This window comes from Balaenoptera ricei, chromosome 6 (assembly GCF_028023285.1).
Source record: "Balaenoptera ricei isolate mBalRic1 chromosome 6, mBalRic1.hap2, whole genome shotgun sequence".
NCBI classification, from domain to species: Eukaryota; Metazoa; Chordata; class Mammalia; order Artiodactyla; family Balaenopteridae; genus Balaenoptera; species Balaenoptera ricei.
In genome coordinates, this window is record NC_082644.1 from 13,598,127 (window position 1) to 13,613,027 (window position 14,901).

Genomic DNA, 14,901 nt, shown 5'->3' on the forward strand with positions numbered 1-14,901 from the left:
CGTTTTCTGAATTGCCTCTTTCTCATCAGCCAGTCTTTAGAAAAACATAAATGAGACTTTTAAAAGCAAAGGTAAAACGACCCTGTTTTTTTTTCATTCAATTCCATATAAAATGTTTCCAACTCATTGTCTTTCTAACTGAGAAATTAAGCCCATAAAATTTTGCCTTTCAAAGCTCCCGGGCAGAAAGGGATCTTTTTTTCTTCTTGCAACCTATTTTTCTACTCCTAGTTAGTTTTTTTTTCAATGTTTTTCTCATTTTAATTAAGATATTAGGTCTCATAATATGGTAAAGAAAGGGCTCCGAGACTCAGGGGATCCTCTATGAGACAGCGCTTTGTTTGGGGCATATATTCACAAGTTCTTGGTCTCAATTATATTAGACACTATCCAAAGCAATTTAATTATTGCCTGTCCATATCAGCCTGTTTTGCCAAGAGTTCCCCCCCAAGAAGGATGAAGATGGCCATTCTTTTCTGGTTCACTTTGCCAAATTAATTGTGAGTAGACACGCGGGAACACACCAAAGGAAGCCACTTTCCCATTTACTTTAAGGAAACAGGTTTTGTTGCCACATTCCTAAGATTGTTCTCCACGGATGTTCCATGCAGTAGCTGGCCCCTGACACTTTTTGGATTCCTGGGGAAGCAAATGAGGACAGGTGAGGAGAAAATCAAGCTCTCCCCATTAACACCAGGAGCCAAGGACTCAGGTCTCCATCTTTCCTCCTTGTTACACCCAAGCCTGCCCATTACAGAGTGCCTTTTCTCCTGTCTCTAGCCTTCATTAATCTCAGTCTTTTTATACTAGCAGCCATTGTCACAGAATTCAGGAGAGCAAGGAATGTATTTAATAATTTCTTTGCTCCTCTCCACAGAATAAGCCTGGGACACAGGAGTGACCGAAAAACAAACTGTGACTGCTTGAACTTAAAATAACACTCTGGTTTCGGTTTGGGGAATAGCTACACAAAATAGAGAAATCTAAATATTCTTCTAACTAGACAGTAAGGATACTCCTGCATTTGCTTAGAATTTATCCCTCTTTTCTACCTGACGATCTTTGAGGTCTCACTTTTTACATTTCTATTCTGGGTCTTTTTTTTTTTTTTAAAGAATTTCTAAAGAGAAGAAAAAAGGGAAAGGAAAAAAAGAAACAGCTTTATCTTCAATAGTGGCAGAAATACAGAAGCCATCCTTTGAGTAATTTAGAAATTCTGAGGGCCACTAAGACAATGGCACCACCCCACTGGGTGTCAGAAGACCTCGATTCTATTCTTCACTTTCTTTCCCAAAGAATGCAGACCAGAGTCAAAAGGCTCTTTCTCTGGTCCTCCACCTCACCTCTCCCTCTGCAAAAGAATCAATATTTCCTCTGTTCACCAACCTCTCCTTTTCCATTGTAAACCTTCTTTGCTGAAAGTACAGGGGACTTGGTCTCTATCTCTAATTCCATCACTAACTTGCTAAGTGACTTTGGGCAAATTATTCCCTCTGGGATATGCCCATCTGTAAAATCAGGGGACCAGCAATAAGATCCATTCCCAAGGATAAGCGTCTTCAAGTCTATGGCTGAGACATTAAATTCAATTACTCCTCCAAGCAACTTCCTGATTAAATATATCTGACTTGGACCATCTCAGTCCTGATGTACTCACACAGTGGGGTGGCTCTATATCAAATTTCCCCCGTATATAGCTTTTCGCAATGAATCTCATGTCTTTTCTGAGTATCTGGACCTCCCGGGAACCAGGATGGTTGGTCTCTTGGTCTTTCTGTGCCCTGTGCTGCGCTGACCCTTAGTTCTGGGAGGACATGAATCCACAGGGGCCCTGCCTCTCTTCCCATCCATCCTAGTGTTTTTTCTCTCTGTCAGCTAAAGGCTTGGCCTGACTAGCAAAAGCTTGATTTTTAAAGAAAAGATTCCAGTAAAAGACAGTTTTTGCCTCTGGAAGTAGTGCAGGAAATCCTGGAAGCCAGGCACCAAAGTCAGAGGAAAACAAAACTGGAAAAACACCCAAAGCGCCACCTCTGCCCTGTTCTGGCCATCGCCCCATCTCCTCCTGCCTCTCGTGAGAGCCATGCACCAAAGCAGGGCTTGCAACTCACAGCTGAAATGCCCTGACACCAGGACGAAGCTTTCTATGGGAATTTTCTGTCCTTAGTAATAAGCGATCAGACACCGGTTTCAACCCTGAGATCAGCTTAATTACACTTCAGAGCATATGCTCCAGCAGCCAGTAATAACCAACAGTTCAAAAAGATTAGACTTTAGTAGCTTTAATCTGCCTGGATATGCAAAGATGGGATGAAAGGGCAATTCATGGTGTCCGGCAAGTCTCCCCACCCCCCCCTTGGTGACAGGCACTTTCTCTGCTCTAGATTTTTACAGGACTGTAGGCCAGCCCAAGGTTCTATTTTGCTGGTAAATTTTCAATGAGAGGAGATCAATCCTTTCAACGAACTGCATTTTAGCAATTAAGTTCACTTGATTCAACAAGATGTATTAACCACCTTCCACCATCAGGCTCTTCTGTAATCTCTTTTCCATAAGAAAATCGGATCAGGTTCAGTCTGCCAAACTTGTATGAACAAAACAGCCTGCCTGACCAAACCTCACCAAACCATTTCGCCCACTGGAAGGTGAGAAACAGCACTTAATCTCAGGGTGAGGCATTAGAGAGTATGTTTATGATGACCAAACACCTCAGAATTCCTGGGACAGTCCCTCTTCCAGAAAGTCTCGTCCTGACGTCCCCACAAATATACTCCAACTTGTCAGTTTGCAAGACCTGATTTTTAGTTGAGAAAACAGGATAAGTATGATGTGGGGTGCAGATCTGTACGTATTCAAAAAGTATAATTGGGTTGTCACTGGAAAGGTAAACAGATATTACATCCATCCATCGTGTAGAAATCAATGCATAGGGGTCCGCCCTTCTAGCTGAGGCAACTCGCATGGCAGGGAAGAAGGAAAAGAAGTCAAGTTCAGCTCACTGGATCTACTTTTCACGGCTGGGGAAAACCGCAAGATCCTGAGAGGCAGCAGAAAAGAATGGATGGAATACTTAAAAACTATCCACCTAGCTAAGTGACTCTAGGGTTGGAAGGGAGCCCACCGAGTAGGTAGCAGGCACACCCTTAAACTACCTCAGGGCAAAATTCCATGTGGATCTACTTCTCCTAACACTTTTCAACATGAATCAGCTCTTTCCTGAAGCAGTGTAGTAAGGGGAGAGCCAGGGGCTATCACATTTTGACGACAATGTGCAGGCACTGTCCCAGGAATGTGACACAGATAATCTTATTGAATTCTACAGCAAATCTGCAAGGCATCTGTAATATATAATTACCACTGAAGCCGAGGAAAGGAAAATTTAGGAGGTCAAAGGACTTGTCTTGGGCTGTAAAATCCTCTAGTGGCACACCCTGAACCAAAATCCCTGCCTGCAGAATCTGTGTTCTTTCTGCTTGGGTTTGCTTGTTTGTTTGCACTATTATTGGGTTTCTTATTTTTTTCTGAATATAAAAGTGCATACCAAGTAAGGGAGCAAGTCAGAATTTTTTTTTTTTTTTTTTTTGGCCACGCGGCGCAGCCTGTGGGATCTTAGTTCCCCGACCAGGGATTGAACCCGGGCCCTCAGCAGTAAAAGCGTGGAGTCCTAACCTCTGAACCGCCAGGGAATTCCCAGCAAGTCAGAATTTAAGAACCAGCTGCCTTGAATTGGGCGATTGGGATTGACATGTATAAAGTGATGTGTATAAAATTGATGACTGATTAAAAAAAAAAAAAAAAAAGAACCAGCCGCCTGTCTGACCCCAATGCCCCCAGTTTTGCCATTTCACCAGGCAACCACGTCCTCCTTCACAGTGTTCCCTCCTTTCCGGATCAAGCACTGAACATGCCCGGGAAATAGGTTCATTGGAGGATCAGCAGTGCAGGCAAAGCTCGTCAGAAACCGCGGTGCATTTGCACGCAGCACCGGCGGGCTTCCCTTTTCCTTTCTGGAATGATCCCTGTCTCTTGGACTGGAACCTAAGCTAAGGAGGCTCACTATCTATGGGGAGAAACACGCAGACTTGCTACTGAGTGCTCAAGGCCGCTCCGCCTAAGACCACAACACAAGACAAAGGAAGTGACCTTGGATAAGGGGGGACAGGGAAGGGAGCTTCAGAGTCTCCCAGTCGGGTCAGAAGGACGGCGGTGAGCCAGGCTGCCCCGAGGGAGGACGTCCAGGGCGGCGACTGTTTCCAGCTAAGACATCAAGACTCTCATGCTCACGTTTGCAGAGTCCTTGATGGTCTGCCTGCACGATGATTTCTTTTTATACCCTCACAACTCTATGGAGTAAACAAGGCAGATTTTACATCATTTTAACAGATGGGCAAAATCCAGCAGACACTTGGAGACTTCAAGCACTTCGTCCAAAACCAGAGTCAGTTAGGGCAGGGCCTGGGTGAGAAACCATGCCTCCTAATTTCTAGTCCCCTGTCTGTCCCCTACAGCTTGCTTCTTCTCCAAAGCATACAGGAAAGGTAATAAATTCATAAATAATACTAATATAACAAAGAGAAAAAAGGAACGTGCGGGAATTACCATTTCTTCTTTCCACTCTGGATGGGTGGGTTCCTCTCTCCTTGGCATGGCCGCCATATCCCCACTTTAAAACATATTTATGGTAATTTCACAAGCTTACGGTATGACTGCTAAAAAGAAATCACAGCTATACAAATATCTTTCCCTTCTAGAATAATGACCTGTGTCTACATGGCTGGGCTTAACCTGGTTAGTGGATTGCATTTTCCTCTCACTTAAGACTCTGTACCTACCTCCTAAATTTCTCATGAACTGAGACTGAAGAGAAGAGAACTAAGAAATGTGTTGTAGAGAAAGGTGGAGGCTCTAAGATGTCTTTAAAGACACCAAACACAATGCCTGGTTTCATAATCTGTGGGAGAAAATTTGTGAGAGATAAAAGTACCAATGTAGATTAGGAAACTGTATTCATCTTTACACAGACTGAAGGAACTTACACACAGAATCAGAAAGCAAACACCGATAAAAATGCTTGTGTGGGGCTTCCCTGGTGGTGCAGTGGTTAAGAATCCACCTGCCAATGCAGGGGACACGGGTTCGAGCCTTGGTCCGGGAAGATCTCACATGTCGCAGAGCAACTTAGCCCGTGTGCCACAACTACTGAGCCTGCACTCTACAGCCCGTGCGCTACAACTACTGAGTCCGCGCATCACAACTACTGAGCCCACGCTCCACAACTACCGAAGCCCGTGTGCCTAGAACCTGTGCTCCACAGCAAGAGAAGCCACCGCAATGAGAAGCCCGCGCACGGCAACGAAGAGTAGCCCCCACTCGCCACAACTAGAGAAAGCCCGCGTGCAGCAACAAAGACCCAGTGCAGTCAAAAATAAATAAATAAAATAAATAAATTTATTTTTTTTAAAAAAAGTGTGTGTGTCTCTGTGTGTGTGTGTGTGTACGTGCGCATGTCTCGGGGTGGGGGGGTGATTGAAACCTACAGATCTGGGTTCCCTTAACTTTTTTCCCAGTGAATCATATTTAAGGCTTGCTACTTTTTTTTTTTAATATTTATTTATTTATCTAGGCTGCGCCGGGTCTTAGTTGCAGCATGCAGGATCTTCATTGCAGCATGTTTATTTGCGGCACGTAGGCTCTTAGTTGCGGCATGTGGGATCTAGTTCCCCGACCAAGGATCGAACCTGGGCCCCCCTGGATTGGGAGCGTGGAGTCTTACCCACTGGACCACCAGGGAAGCCCCAAGGCTGGCTACTTTGACATACAGATTTTTGAGAAAGCATTTCAGAAATTCTGCCTGAAGTGAACTGTCAATGCTTTAGGAAGGGACAGGAAAAAAAAATGAAGACAGGCAAGATTTCCATTTGAAATGGATCATTTCTGAATGGGTGAGCATGCTATCAAAAGCAGGAGCAGATTCTCAGCCCCATCAACTGATTAAGAGCCCCACAATGAATGCCTTTTAGTCAACCAATAGCAGCTATAAGACATCTAAAATATAACTCACAATAACAAAATAATTATTTTATGAGACGTCAGGATTAAGATGGGAAATGTGCTGCCCCCCGAGAGGAGGGTGGAATTTTCTTTTTTTTTTTTTTTAACTTAGAACTCAATTCTGCTATTAAATAGTGGACCTTCCACATAGGAAATCCTCAATCAGAGCTTAAAAGATTTTGGAAGCCCAAATACATGAATCATATTTCTTCCTCTCTGGCTCACTTATTTCTCATTCCTAGTCAATAGCAGACTTGGCACAATTATCTGTGGACACGTACTAGACACAGATCATGAGCTAAGCACAAGAGTTGTGTTTTGGCAAGAAGAAAAGTCTAGCTCATTCATACTCTCCACTCTTGTAGATTACAGCTATAAAAATCTCATTTCCCAGTACTTATTAGCTAATACATTTTTTACCACTCGCCAATTTCCAGAGAGACTATGTTAAGGAACTAACCCATCCATCAACCTTGTTACATCCACCACTAACCAATCAATTAACCGGAACCAGAGAGTGCTTTCAATAGAAGGACAAGAAGATTGATGTAGGCCAAAGGGCTTAAAACAGCATCTCTCCCCGAGCTCGTGATTTAAGAATTTACAGGTTAGCTCTCTCCTCGATGAAACATAAAGAGATCAAAAGATCACTTGCATTACAAGGCACTGTGCCCCAGGGGCCAGATGATTGGTTCAGGAGGAAGTGCTCCCATAGTCCAGAAGGAAACATTATGGATTGGTGTGTTTAGAGACGCATTATGAAGAAAAAAGGACTTCAGTGGGGCCTTGAAGGATGGGCAGGCGGAGAAAAATCACGTGCTTTTCCACAGAAGGGGTTGGTGATTTCCATTGCTGTGCTCCACCCTGGGAAACCAAAGCCCTGGGAAATGAAATATCTTATACTAACTGCTAGAAGTTATGCTAGAATGAGTTTTGATTCCTGTTTTTAGTACGAGGGTCTAGAGTGAGGTGCTCCTAGTTAAATTAGTAAGATTGGCTTTTGAGAGTTAAAATGTAGAATCAATATATGACTGAAAAAAACTTAGATGAACTAAGCCACATAAGGAAAGAGACTGGCTCCCAGGCATTGAGTCGAGTCCTGACTGATCTCATTCACACATTGGGCCAGGGAATATATCAGTACATTCATAGGAATTCTTAGTCAGCCATGGAAGCCTGGAAGATGCCTACAGAAGGCAAGACCTAATGATGCCTACCCACAAGGTCTCCAGGAAAGAGGAAACTTTAGAAAACAGTGTCTGTGCATTCCAGTGTCTGAGAAAGGAGCTTCCTAAAGTGGACACGGGTGCAGGCTTGCTGCCGCCAGACTCAGAGTTCTGGACCTCCTGCAAGGTGGCTGCCCCAGGTGTTCTCAGCCTGATAATATTATGAAGTGCTAGATTTACCTTGCCTTGATTGCAAACCCACACACAAAACTTGTGATTATGGTTTATCAGGGAGAGAATGTGCTGGTTCCTGTGTCACTTCCCACTGACCTGGCATATCTTATTAGCATCCTAAGGTCAAACCACTGTTGTGAGAAACAGTACTATGAGTTGGCCTCAAAAAGAAGACTCTTCAGAGCATGGTTTAACGTGATTCATGTTTCAGCATCGGTAAGGTACACAGAAGGTAGAGAGAGAGTGCACCCTCATAGGAGCCCTCATGGGGCTGAGCACTGAAACAGTGACAAATGTCTATTCACTGGGATACACACAGAGGCTAAGAGCATGTCCCTCAATTTCCCCATTGATAAACTGGTAATAATTACAGCTACCTTATAGGAGTGTTATGAGGATTAATAGTTCCTGGCACTTAGTAGGGACGATGTGTTTGCAGTTCTTTTTACCCTTATAACTTTACAATCAGCATGTCAGCTGGGAAAATACTGACCTAATGATCATGCCCACCTCCTCCACCACCCACATCAACAACCGCTCTACATGGCGAAAATGGGAATCTGCTGGTTATCAGCCATTGCGCCGTCCAGGTAAGATACACCCACTCCACACAGAGAGCTAATGAGTGGCCGATCCCTTGCAGCAGAACAGACGGGCTGAGGGCCCAGGAATACTGCCACAGGCGCCAAGCACCAGGGGCAAACTCACCACGTAGAGCTTGCGCCAGATGACCGCCCATTCCCGCAGTGTCGAGGTGAGCTCCTGTACCAGTGGGAGCTCCCCGGGAATCACAGTCTCGTGCTGCCTAAAGAGAACAGACAGATGCTCCCTTCACTCTGGGTGGATCACCGTGGCTTTTCTTGATGGAGGTCCTGATCCCCACAACTCAAAGATGGGAATGGGCTGGTTGGGCTTCAACCAAAAAAAAAACCTTGTCCATTTAGGGAAGGTTTGGGTAGAGAATTTTGATCACATCAAGCAGCTGAGAAAAGAGAAAGAGCTTAACACACCACGATTCTCGAAATGAATGGGTATAGAGCCCAGCCTCTATCTCCCCATTCTGGATCTTTACAGGAGCCTCAAATACCGACCAGGCTGGCTGCAGCAATTGCCACGGATGGAAGCCCAAATCCAGTACTTTCGTTGGTTCTGCCAAGCAGCCATTTTGTTAGGGAGGGTGGGTGGGTGGAGAAGTGTTCATGGCACAAGGGTCCTGGGGCTTGGAGCCTCACACAGGACCTGCTGTGGGACTGAGGTGGGACCCTCTTTTGCAGTGGTACTAGGTTTGCTTCTCATCTGCTGTCTCAATGCACAGAAAACGTACGTATACCCAAAACCTCACTTACAGCAGACTTTTAACAAGGCAAACCCGACACTCATGCACATAAATCCCGTCTGGTATTTTTATGATTAGCAAAAGGAGGAAAGGAGAGAGCGAAAGCAAGCAAACAAATGGGGATTAGTGGTGGGATTGCTAGGCGTAGATAAGAATACAAGACACCCCGTTAGGTTTGGATTTCAGATAGATTAAAATAATTTTTAAGCATAAGTTATGTCTCAGGAAATACCTGAGACATGCATGTAAAAAATTACTTGTTATATGAATTTCAAATTTAACTGGGTATCCTGTATTTTACCTGGCAACACTAGTTGGTGGGAATATGCCCCCAACCCTGCCCTTCCACCAACGTGGCTGTAAGTGACCCTGGAGGCTGCCTAGGAATGAGAAAGAAGATTCTCCAGGAGGGCAAGACACCTGCTTTTCAGCCCTGATTATGTGTGAATTTGGGCACGTCTCCATCTCTCGTCTATAAAACGAGGGTGCAGAACTTACGGCTGAGAATGATCTCTGCAGCTGTTAGCCAGAGTGCCTCTGTGACCCACTCCACACTCTCTAACGGCCCTGGGATTCCTTCTCCAGGCTCTCTTTATTCCCTCCTTAACTCTCCTGCCCGCTGGCTCACCAGCTAAATGGATTTTCTCTGCAGAGCGCATTCACACACATTAGTTAGTTCATAATTTCATATCAAGTTCATGACCTACGTGGGGACAGATTTGTTTTCTCTGATTTGCAGGCGGAAAGCCCCAGGTGCACTGACTTGTCCAAGGTTCAGAGCTGAATAGTGCAGGGTGTTGTATGCTCACCTATCATCCCCCAAGGTTCCCAAACAAGCGGCTCTCAGGTCTTAAGGGCCAAAGAGCACCAAATATTCATGTGCGTACACACTCATGTGCGCACGTGCGCGCATACACACACACACACACACACACACACACACGTGCACGCGATCAGTGAGCAGCCAGCGCAAGAGGAAAGTAAAGGCCCTCTCCGTTCATTATCTGTCTTTACTGTTCTGGGGAAGGAATAAGTATCAAAAAAGAAGACAGAAGAAGGAAGGATGTCAGGAAAAAGTTTTCATTCATTTCCCTTTCATCCGAGAAGTGGAATTGATGAGCTGAGACAATAATGCACAAAATGATATTTTCTGACTTCATAAAATCTATAAGGATATTTTACATCTTCCTCACCTGTTAGGAGTCTTCCTATGTTAGAACTTACCCACGGTCTTCCACAGTGGCCTCTTTCAAATGGATATACGTTTCAGGGAAAATACCCTACGGAGAGAAGAACTTGGGTTATGTGGCCGTAAAACTCTCAGCCCAAAGTAAAGAGCGCAGACAGCAGCAAGGATGCGTGGGGGAGGGGAAAGGACCCCTGGACAACAGCTACGGTTTGCAGTCAAGGTTGCGGGACATCAATTACATCACCTGCCTACCTAAATGAAAGCAAGCCTACAACACTGAAAAGGTATAAATTAATCCTTGGGTTCAGCGAGCATAAAATAAATGCTCTGTAAATGACCAGGCATACATGCCCAGGTCAGCTCAGAGCTGCCATAATGGTAAAGTGTTTAATAGTGAGATCCTAAAACCCCTCCAGGTCCTACATGCCATGATATGCTTCCCTTAAAGGGTTTCATATAATTAGTGAGATGGAGGGCTATGTACTTAGTGGCCCGTAAAATTATAGTGATTTTCTAGAGTCATTCCCCTCAGCACTTTCACTTAAACAAAATGCATGGAATCAATTAGGACTCATTATCTGGTTATTTTTAGCACTTTTCAGTCTCAAGTTGCTCTCCATTCTATGTCCCTAAGAGGCAATTAGTCGTCAGTATTGTGACATTGCCCGTGGGAAAACTAAGCCCAGAAAGACCTAAGAGAAACACTGGAAAGCGGTGGGTAGAAACTGCAGAACTGAAGATTGGATCTAACCAATGGGAAGCAACCCAGGATGTGAGTTTTCTTAAAAGCCAAAAGCTTCTGTTATTCAACCACATGATATGCCCATCAATAAACAGAGACACTGCCATCTAGAAAAGCACTGCTGGTCCCTGTTGTATGGTACTTTTCAGGCCAGACCAGGAGAAGCAGAAGAAGCTGTTCAACAGGCCCCATTGGCTCAACTGCTCATAGCCCTGAGCCTGTAGAAGTGCGACCACGTGGACACCCAACGTCAGGGGAGACTGGCCACAAGGATGGGAGAGGGATAGCTCGCTCCCTGGGAGACTGGGTCAGAGATGCGTGTGTACCCAGTGATCCTTAATCCATTCAGAGCCAGAAAACGAGTGCATTTCAACCCGGGTTGGTCTTGCGTCTAGTTTTATGTGCTATGTTTATCTGAGCAATTCTCTCCTTTGTCTCTTTTAATCCTTTGCCAATAAAACAGGAAACAGCAAGAAAATTTGAGGCTACGCTGCTCCCAGCATTGGTGATGACAAGGTGGATCCTGCCACTGCTTGAGTCAGAAGCAAAATGGCCATCCTTTCCCGCCAGGCAGGAAGAGCCAAAAAAAAAAAGTACAGACATACCCGCCCTTCCTCGCTCTGAGAAACGGGCAGGTGTGGGGCATATGAGTGAGAAAGCATTATCCCAATCTTGTTACTGATGAAGACCCAGAACACACACAGAGACAAGGTAACACCGACCTCTTTCATTATAGGGACAGGATTCGGAGTGATTTTGGAAAACCCATCAAAGAGTTAGATACAAACAAAAATTCAATGTGTGTGTAATTCCTTTGGGGCCAGATGAACGGGGTTCTGAAGCTCCATATCTGTCCTTAGGATGCCTAAGAAGCCTTGGGTGTTTCTTCTGTCCACTAGGTCGAGGTAAATGTTTTGTTGACGACGATCTTTGTGGAGAACCGGGCTTGGCTGGTCAGCACTCAGCTTGGCGACGGGACGCTGAGTGAAATAAGCCAGACACTGGGCTTCCCCGGTGGCGCAGTGGTTGAGAGTCCGCCTGCCAGTGCAGGGGACACGGGTTCGAGCCCTGGTCCGGGAGGATCCCACATGCCGCGGAGCGACTGGGCTCGTGCGCCACAACTACTGCGCCTGCGCGTCTGGAGCCTGTGCCCCGCAAAGGGAGAGGCCGCGATAGTGAGAGGCCCGCGCACCGCGATGAAGAGTGGCCCCCACGTGCCGCAACTAGAGAAAGCCCTCGCACAGAAACGAAGACCCAACACAGCCATAAATAAAAATTAAAAAAAATAAGCCAGACACAGAAGGACAATTACTGTCTGATCTCACTTGTATGAGAGCATACAAGTGTATGTAGTCAAATTCATAGGGACAGAAGTGGAACGGGGGTTAACAGGGGGCTGGAGGAGGGAGGAAGGGGAAGTTTGTGTTTAATGCGTACAGAGTTTCAGTTTGGGATAATGAAAAAGTTCTAGAGTTGGATCGTGGTATGGTTGCACAACAATGCGAATGTACTTAATACCCCTGAACTGTACATTTTAGAAGAGTTCAAGTAGTAATTTTTTTATCAAGTATATTTTACTACAATAAAAAAGTTGTCCGGAACTCATAAAAAGGGGGAGCGTTGAAACCACTCAAAGTAGCAGTTATCAGGAGCCATATTTGCAGGTTAAAATCAGATGTAACACTGCTGGTCCCAAGGAAAATATCCTGGCAGAAGATTTTTCAAATCAAGAAGATAAAGGACCAATTAACTGTTTCATACATCTATAATCTGATGACTGGTCTCCTAATAACTGGGAGAAATCCGAAATAGAAACATTCATAATACAAGTGGCTTATTTTGTGATGTCTAAGCAGATCATAAGCAGATAGTTTATATTGGGTATACAGACATGATGATTTTCATATTAAGACAGTATCTATTTTGTTGTATTTTCACTCTGTTACTTGCAGGCATCATCTTTCCATGATAACATATGTCCACTTACAGCCATTTAATTGCTCTGGTAAATCTGAGGCTGTAGGCCTTTTCCTGCACCATTCTGACACACAGAAAGCCAGAATAAACCTAGGTAATACATTTCTGATTTACAGCCTATCTCTCAGTTTTGCTTGTGCTTTCTCAATGTAACCTACCCACTTGAGGGGGAAAAAAAAATGAACTAATGATTTTCCAGATATTGCCCTTATCCATAATTCCATAATCCTGCCAGGATCAATAATCAGTTTCTGCAAAGCTCTTGGCTTCTTCCATTTGTAAAGCCACTAGCATGTTTCATCACCACTCTAACCGGTTAGGTCTGCTTGTAAATAACACCAAAAATTTCCATTAAAACAATAGGCTTTTCAAATAGCTCTTCCCCTAAAGACTGGCAAACAAGGAAATAGCATTAGGAATAGCATTTCAACTAGGCTGGCTTCCCTAATGAAGGGGTGTCAAAGGTGAGCATAATTCATGACAGCTGACTTGGAATTCCCTGCTTTTCCTGGATCTCTCTACTAGAAAGATATTTCAACTTATAAGTCAACAAGGAAATGCATGGCCCTTGTTTGTACTATTATTTCACTGAATTACAAAGTTTAGTTACCAAGAACTAAGAAAAACTCTTACTGAAATAATTCTTTTCAAGAGTGAGATTGAAAGTTTAAAAGGGTTTCAAAAAAAATTTAAAACACACCGAGACCTTGTCATTTAGATCTTAGTGAAGCACCCCATCCACCCACTTTGCAAAGCAGACAACAGTTGGATTCTGATGTATCACAGGATGCCTTAGAGATGCTCCGAAAAGATTCTTACAGACTGTAGACTCTCTGAAAGGGAAAACTGTGGTCTGGGGCCTTGTTTCAACACAATTCACGTTCACCAGTTAAAAAATTCCCTTTGATCTTAAAGTTCATATGATCTTATCTGAGAGTGGATTCTTGTTTATGTTTTCAAATTACCTTCTTTTTTTAAAGGATTGGTAATTAAGTGACATAAGTATTGCTGCTCTTGAAGAAATTTAGAACTTCAAAATTGTTCACTCTATTCATGCTTTGAAAAATAACTACCATCTCCATAATTATGAGTAAAATAAACACTATAGGGTTAAACCCAAACCAAGAAGCAGAGGGGGCTGTAAACTATAGGTTCTCTAGTTAACAAGCATCCCAGGAGATAAGGTCTTCTGCTTTGGTCCTATCATGCTCTCATTCACGCCACAACGTCTGCTATCTTAGGTCCTTATATGAAAGCCTGGGGAAACTAAAGTCAGCAAGAGATTATTCATTTAATCAAATAATTTATAATTATTTTCATTATAATTAAGCTGAAAATGAAGACATGGGGCACAAGCATCTAACTGTGGGTAGAAAAATCCAGCATCAGAATTTGGGGAGGGATAAAAGGATCAAAATTGTGGGAGTTGATACCTGCATTAAAAGCAAATATGCCTTTATTTTGGTAGATTATTAAATTGTCAGAGTTAATAAACTGTGTGTGTACACACACATGTGCAAACACTGAGTGTTATCTGAGAGTCAACAACATAGAAAGCTTGAGTAGGACAGTCCTGTTTTTTGGGTTTTTTGGCTGTACCATGCAGCACATGGGATCTTAGTTCCCTGACCAGGAATCGAACCCAAGCCTGCTGCACTGGAAGCACAGAGCCTTAACCACTGGACCACCAGGGAAGTCCAGGACAGTCCTGGTTTTAAATGGCCCTATACCTTGTGGGAAAGTGTTTTTCTGGGCCCGTAGCTCTTTTGAGACTGTGTGCTAGCATCACTTCTGTATTGTGCCATATTTGAAGACTAAAACCTGTGGATTTGTGAGGGGTTTTTTTGTTTTTGTTTTTTTTACTTAGCTCTTGATAAATTCTGAAATGTTTCTCTCACCCCTCCCAATTCACTATTTTGCATGTGAACTAACTGTGAAATAGTACAACCCTATCCACTTTGTTCTTTTCAAAAGAAAGTGCTGACAGGCTAGCTGTCCCAACGTGCAGTGTCACAGGAAAAGCGCTGACCTGACCTAAAATAAACTGAGGGGGTATTAACCTAACTCACAGATTTTCTTTAGCTTGATGATTAGCAGCTTTGGCACTGCCAAAAGGAACCCACGAGGGTCAGTATTTTTCAAACTCTTTGCCCATGATGAGACAGCAACCCAGAACTACTATCATAAAATATAATGAAAAATACATAAA

General features: G+C 43.9%; 1 protein-coding gene across 3 annotated transcripts in view; it reads right to left on the reverse strand.

The window, feature by feature from the left end:
* DOCK5 (dedicator of cytokinesis 5) overlaps positions 1-14,901 on the reverse strand; it is a 217,608-nt gene that overhangs the window by 116,154 nt on the left and 86,553 nt on the right. For 2 of the 3 annotated variants that reach the window (XM_059926860.1, XM_059926857.1), the window contains exons 4-5: positions 10,009-10,064; positions 8,157-8,253 (exon numbers count right to left, since the gene is read on the reverse strand). The exons of the other annotated variant lie outside the window; for it this stretch is intronic. In XM_059926860.1, coding sequence (XP_059782843.1) covers positions 8,157-8,253; positions 10,009-10,064 — 153 coding nt within the window. The remainder of the gene's footprint in view (positions 1-8,156; positions 8,254-10,008; positions 10,065-14,901) is intronic. 3 annotated transcript variants of the gene reach the window in all.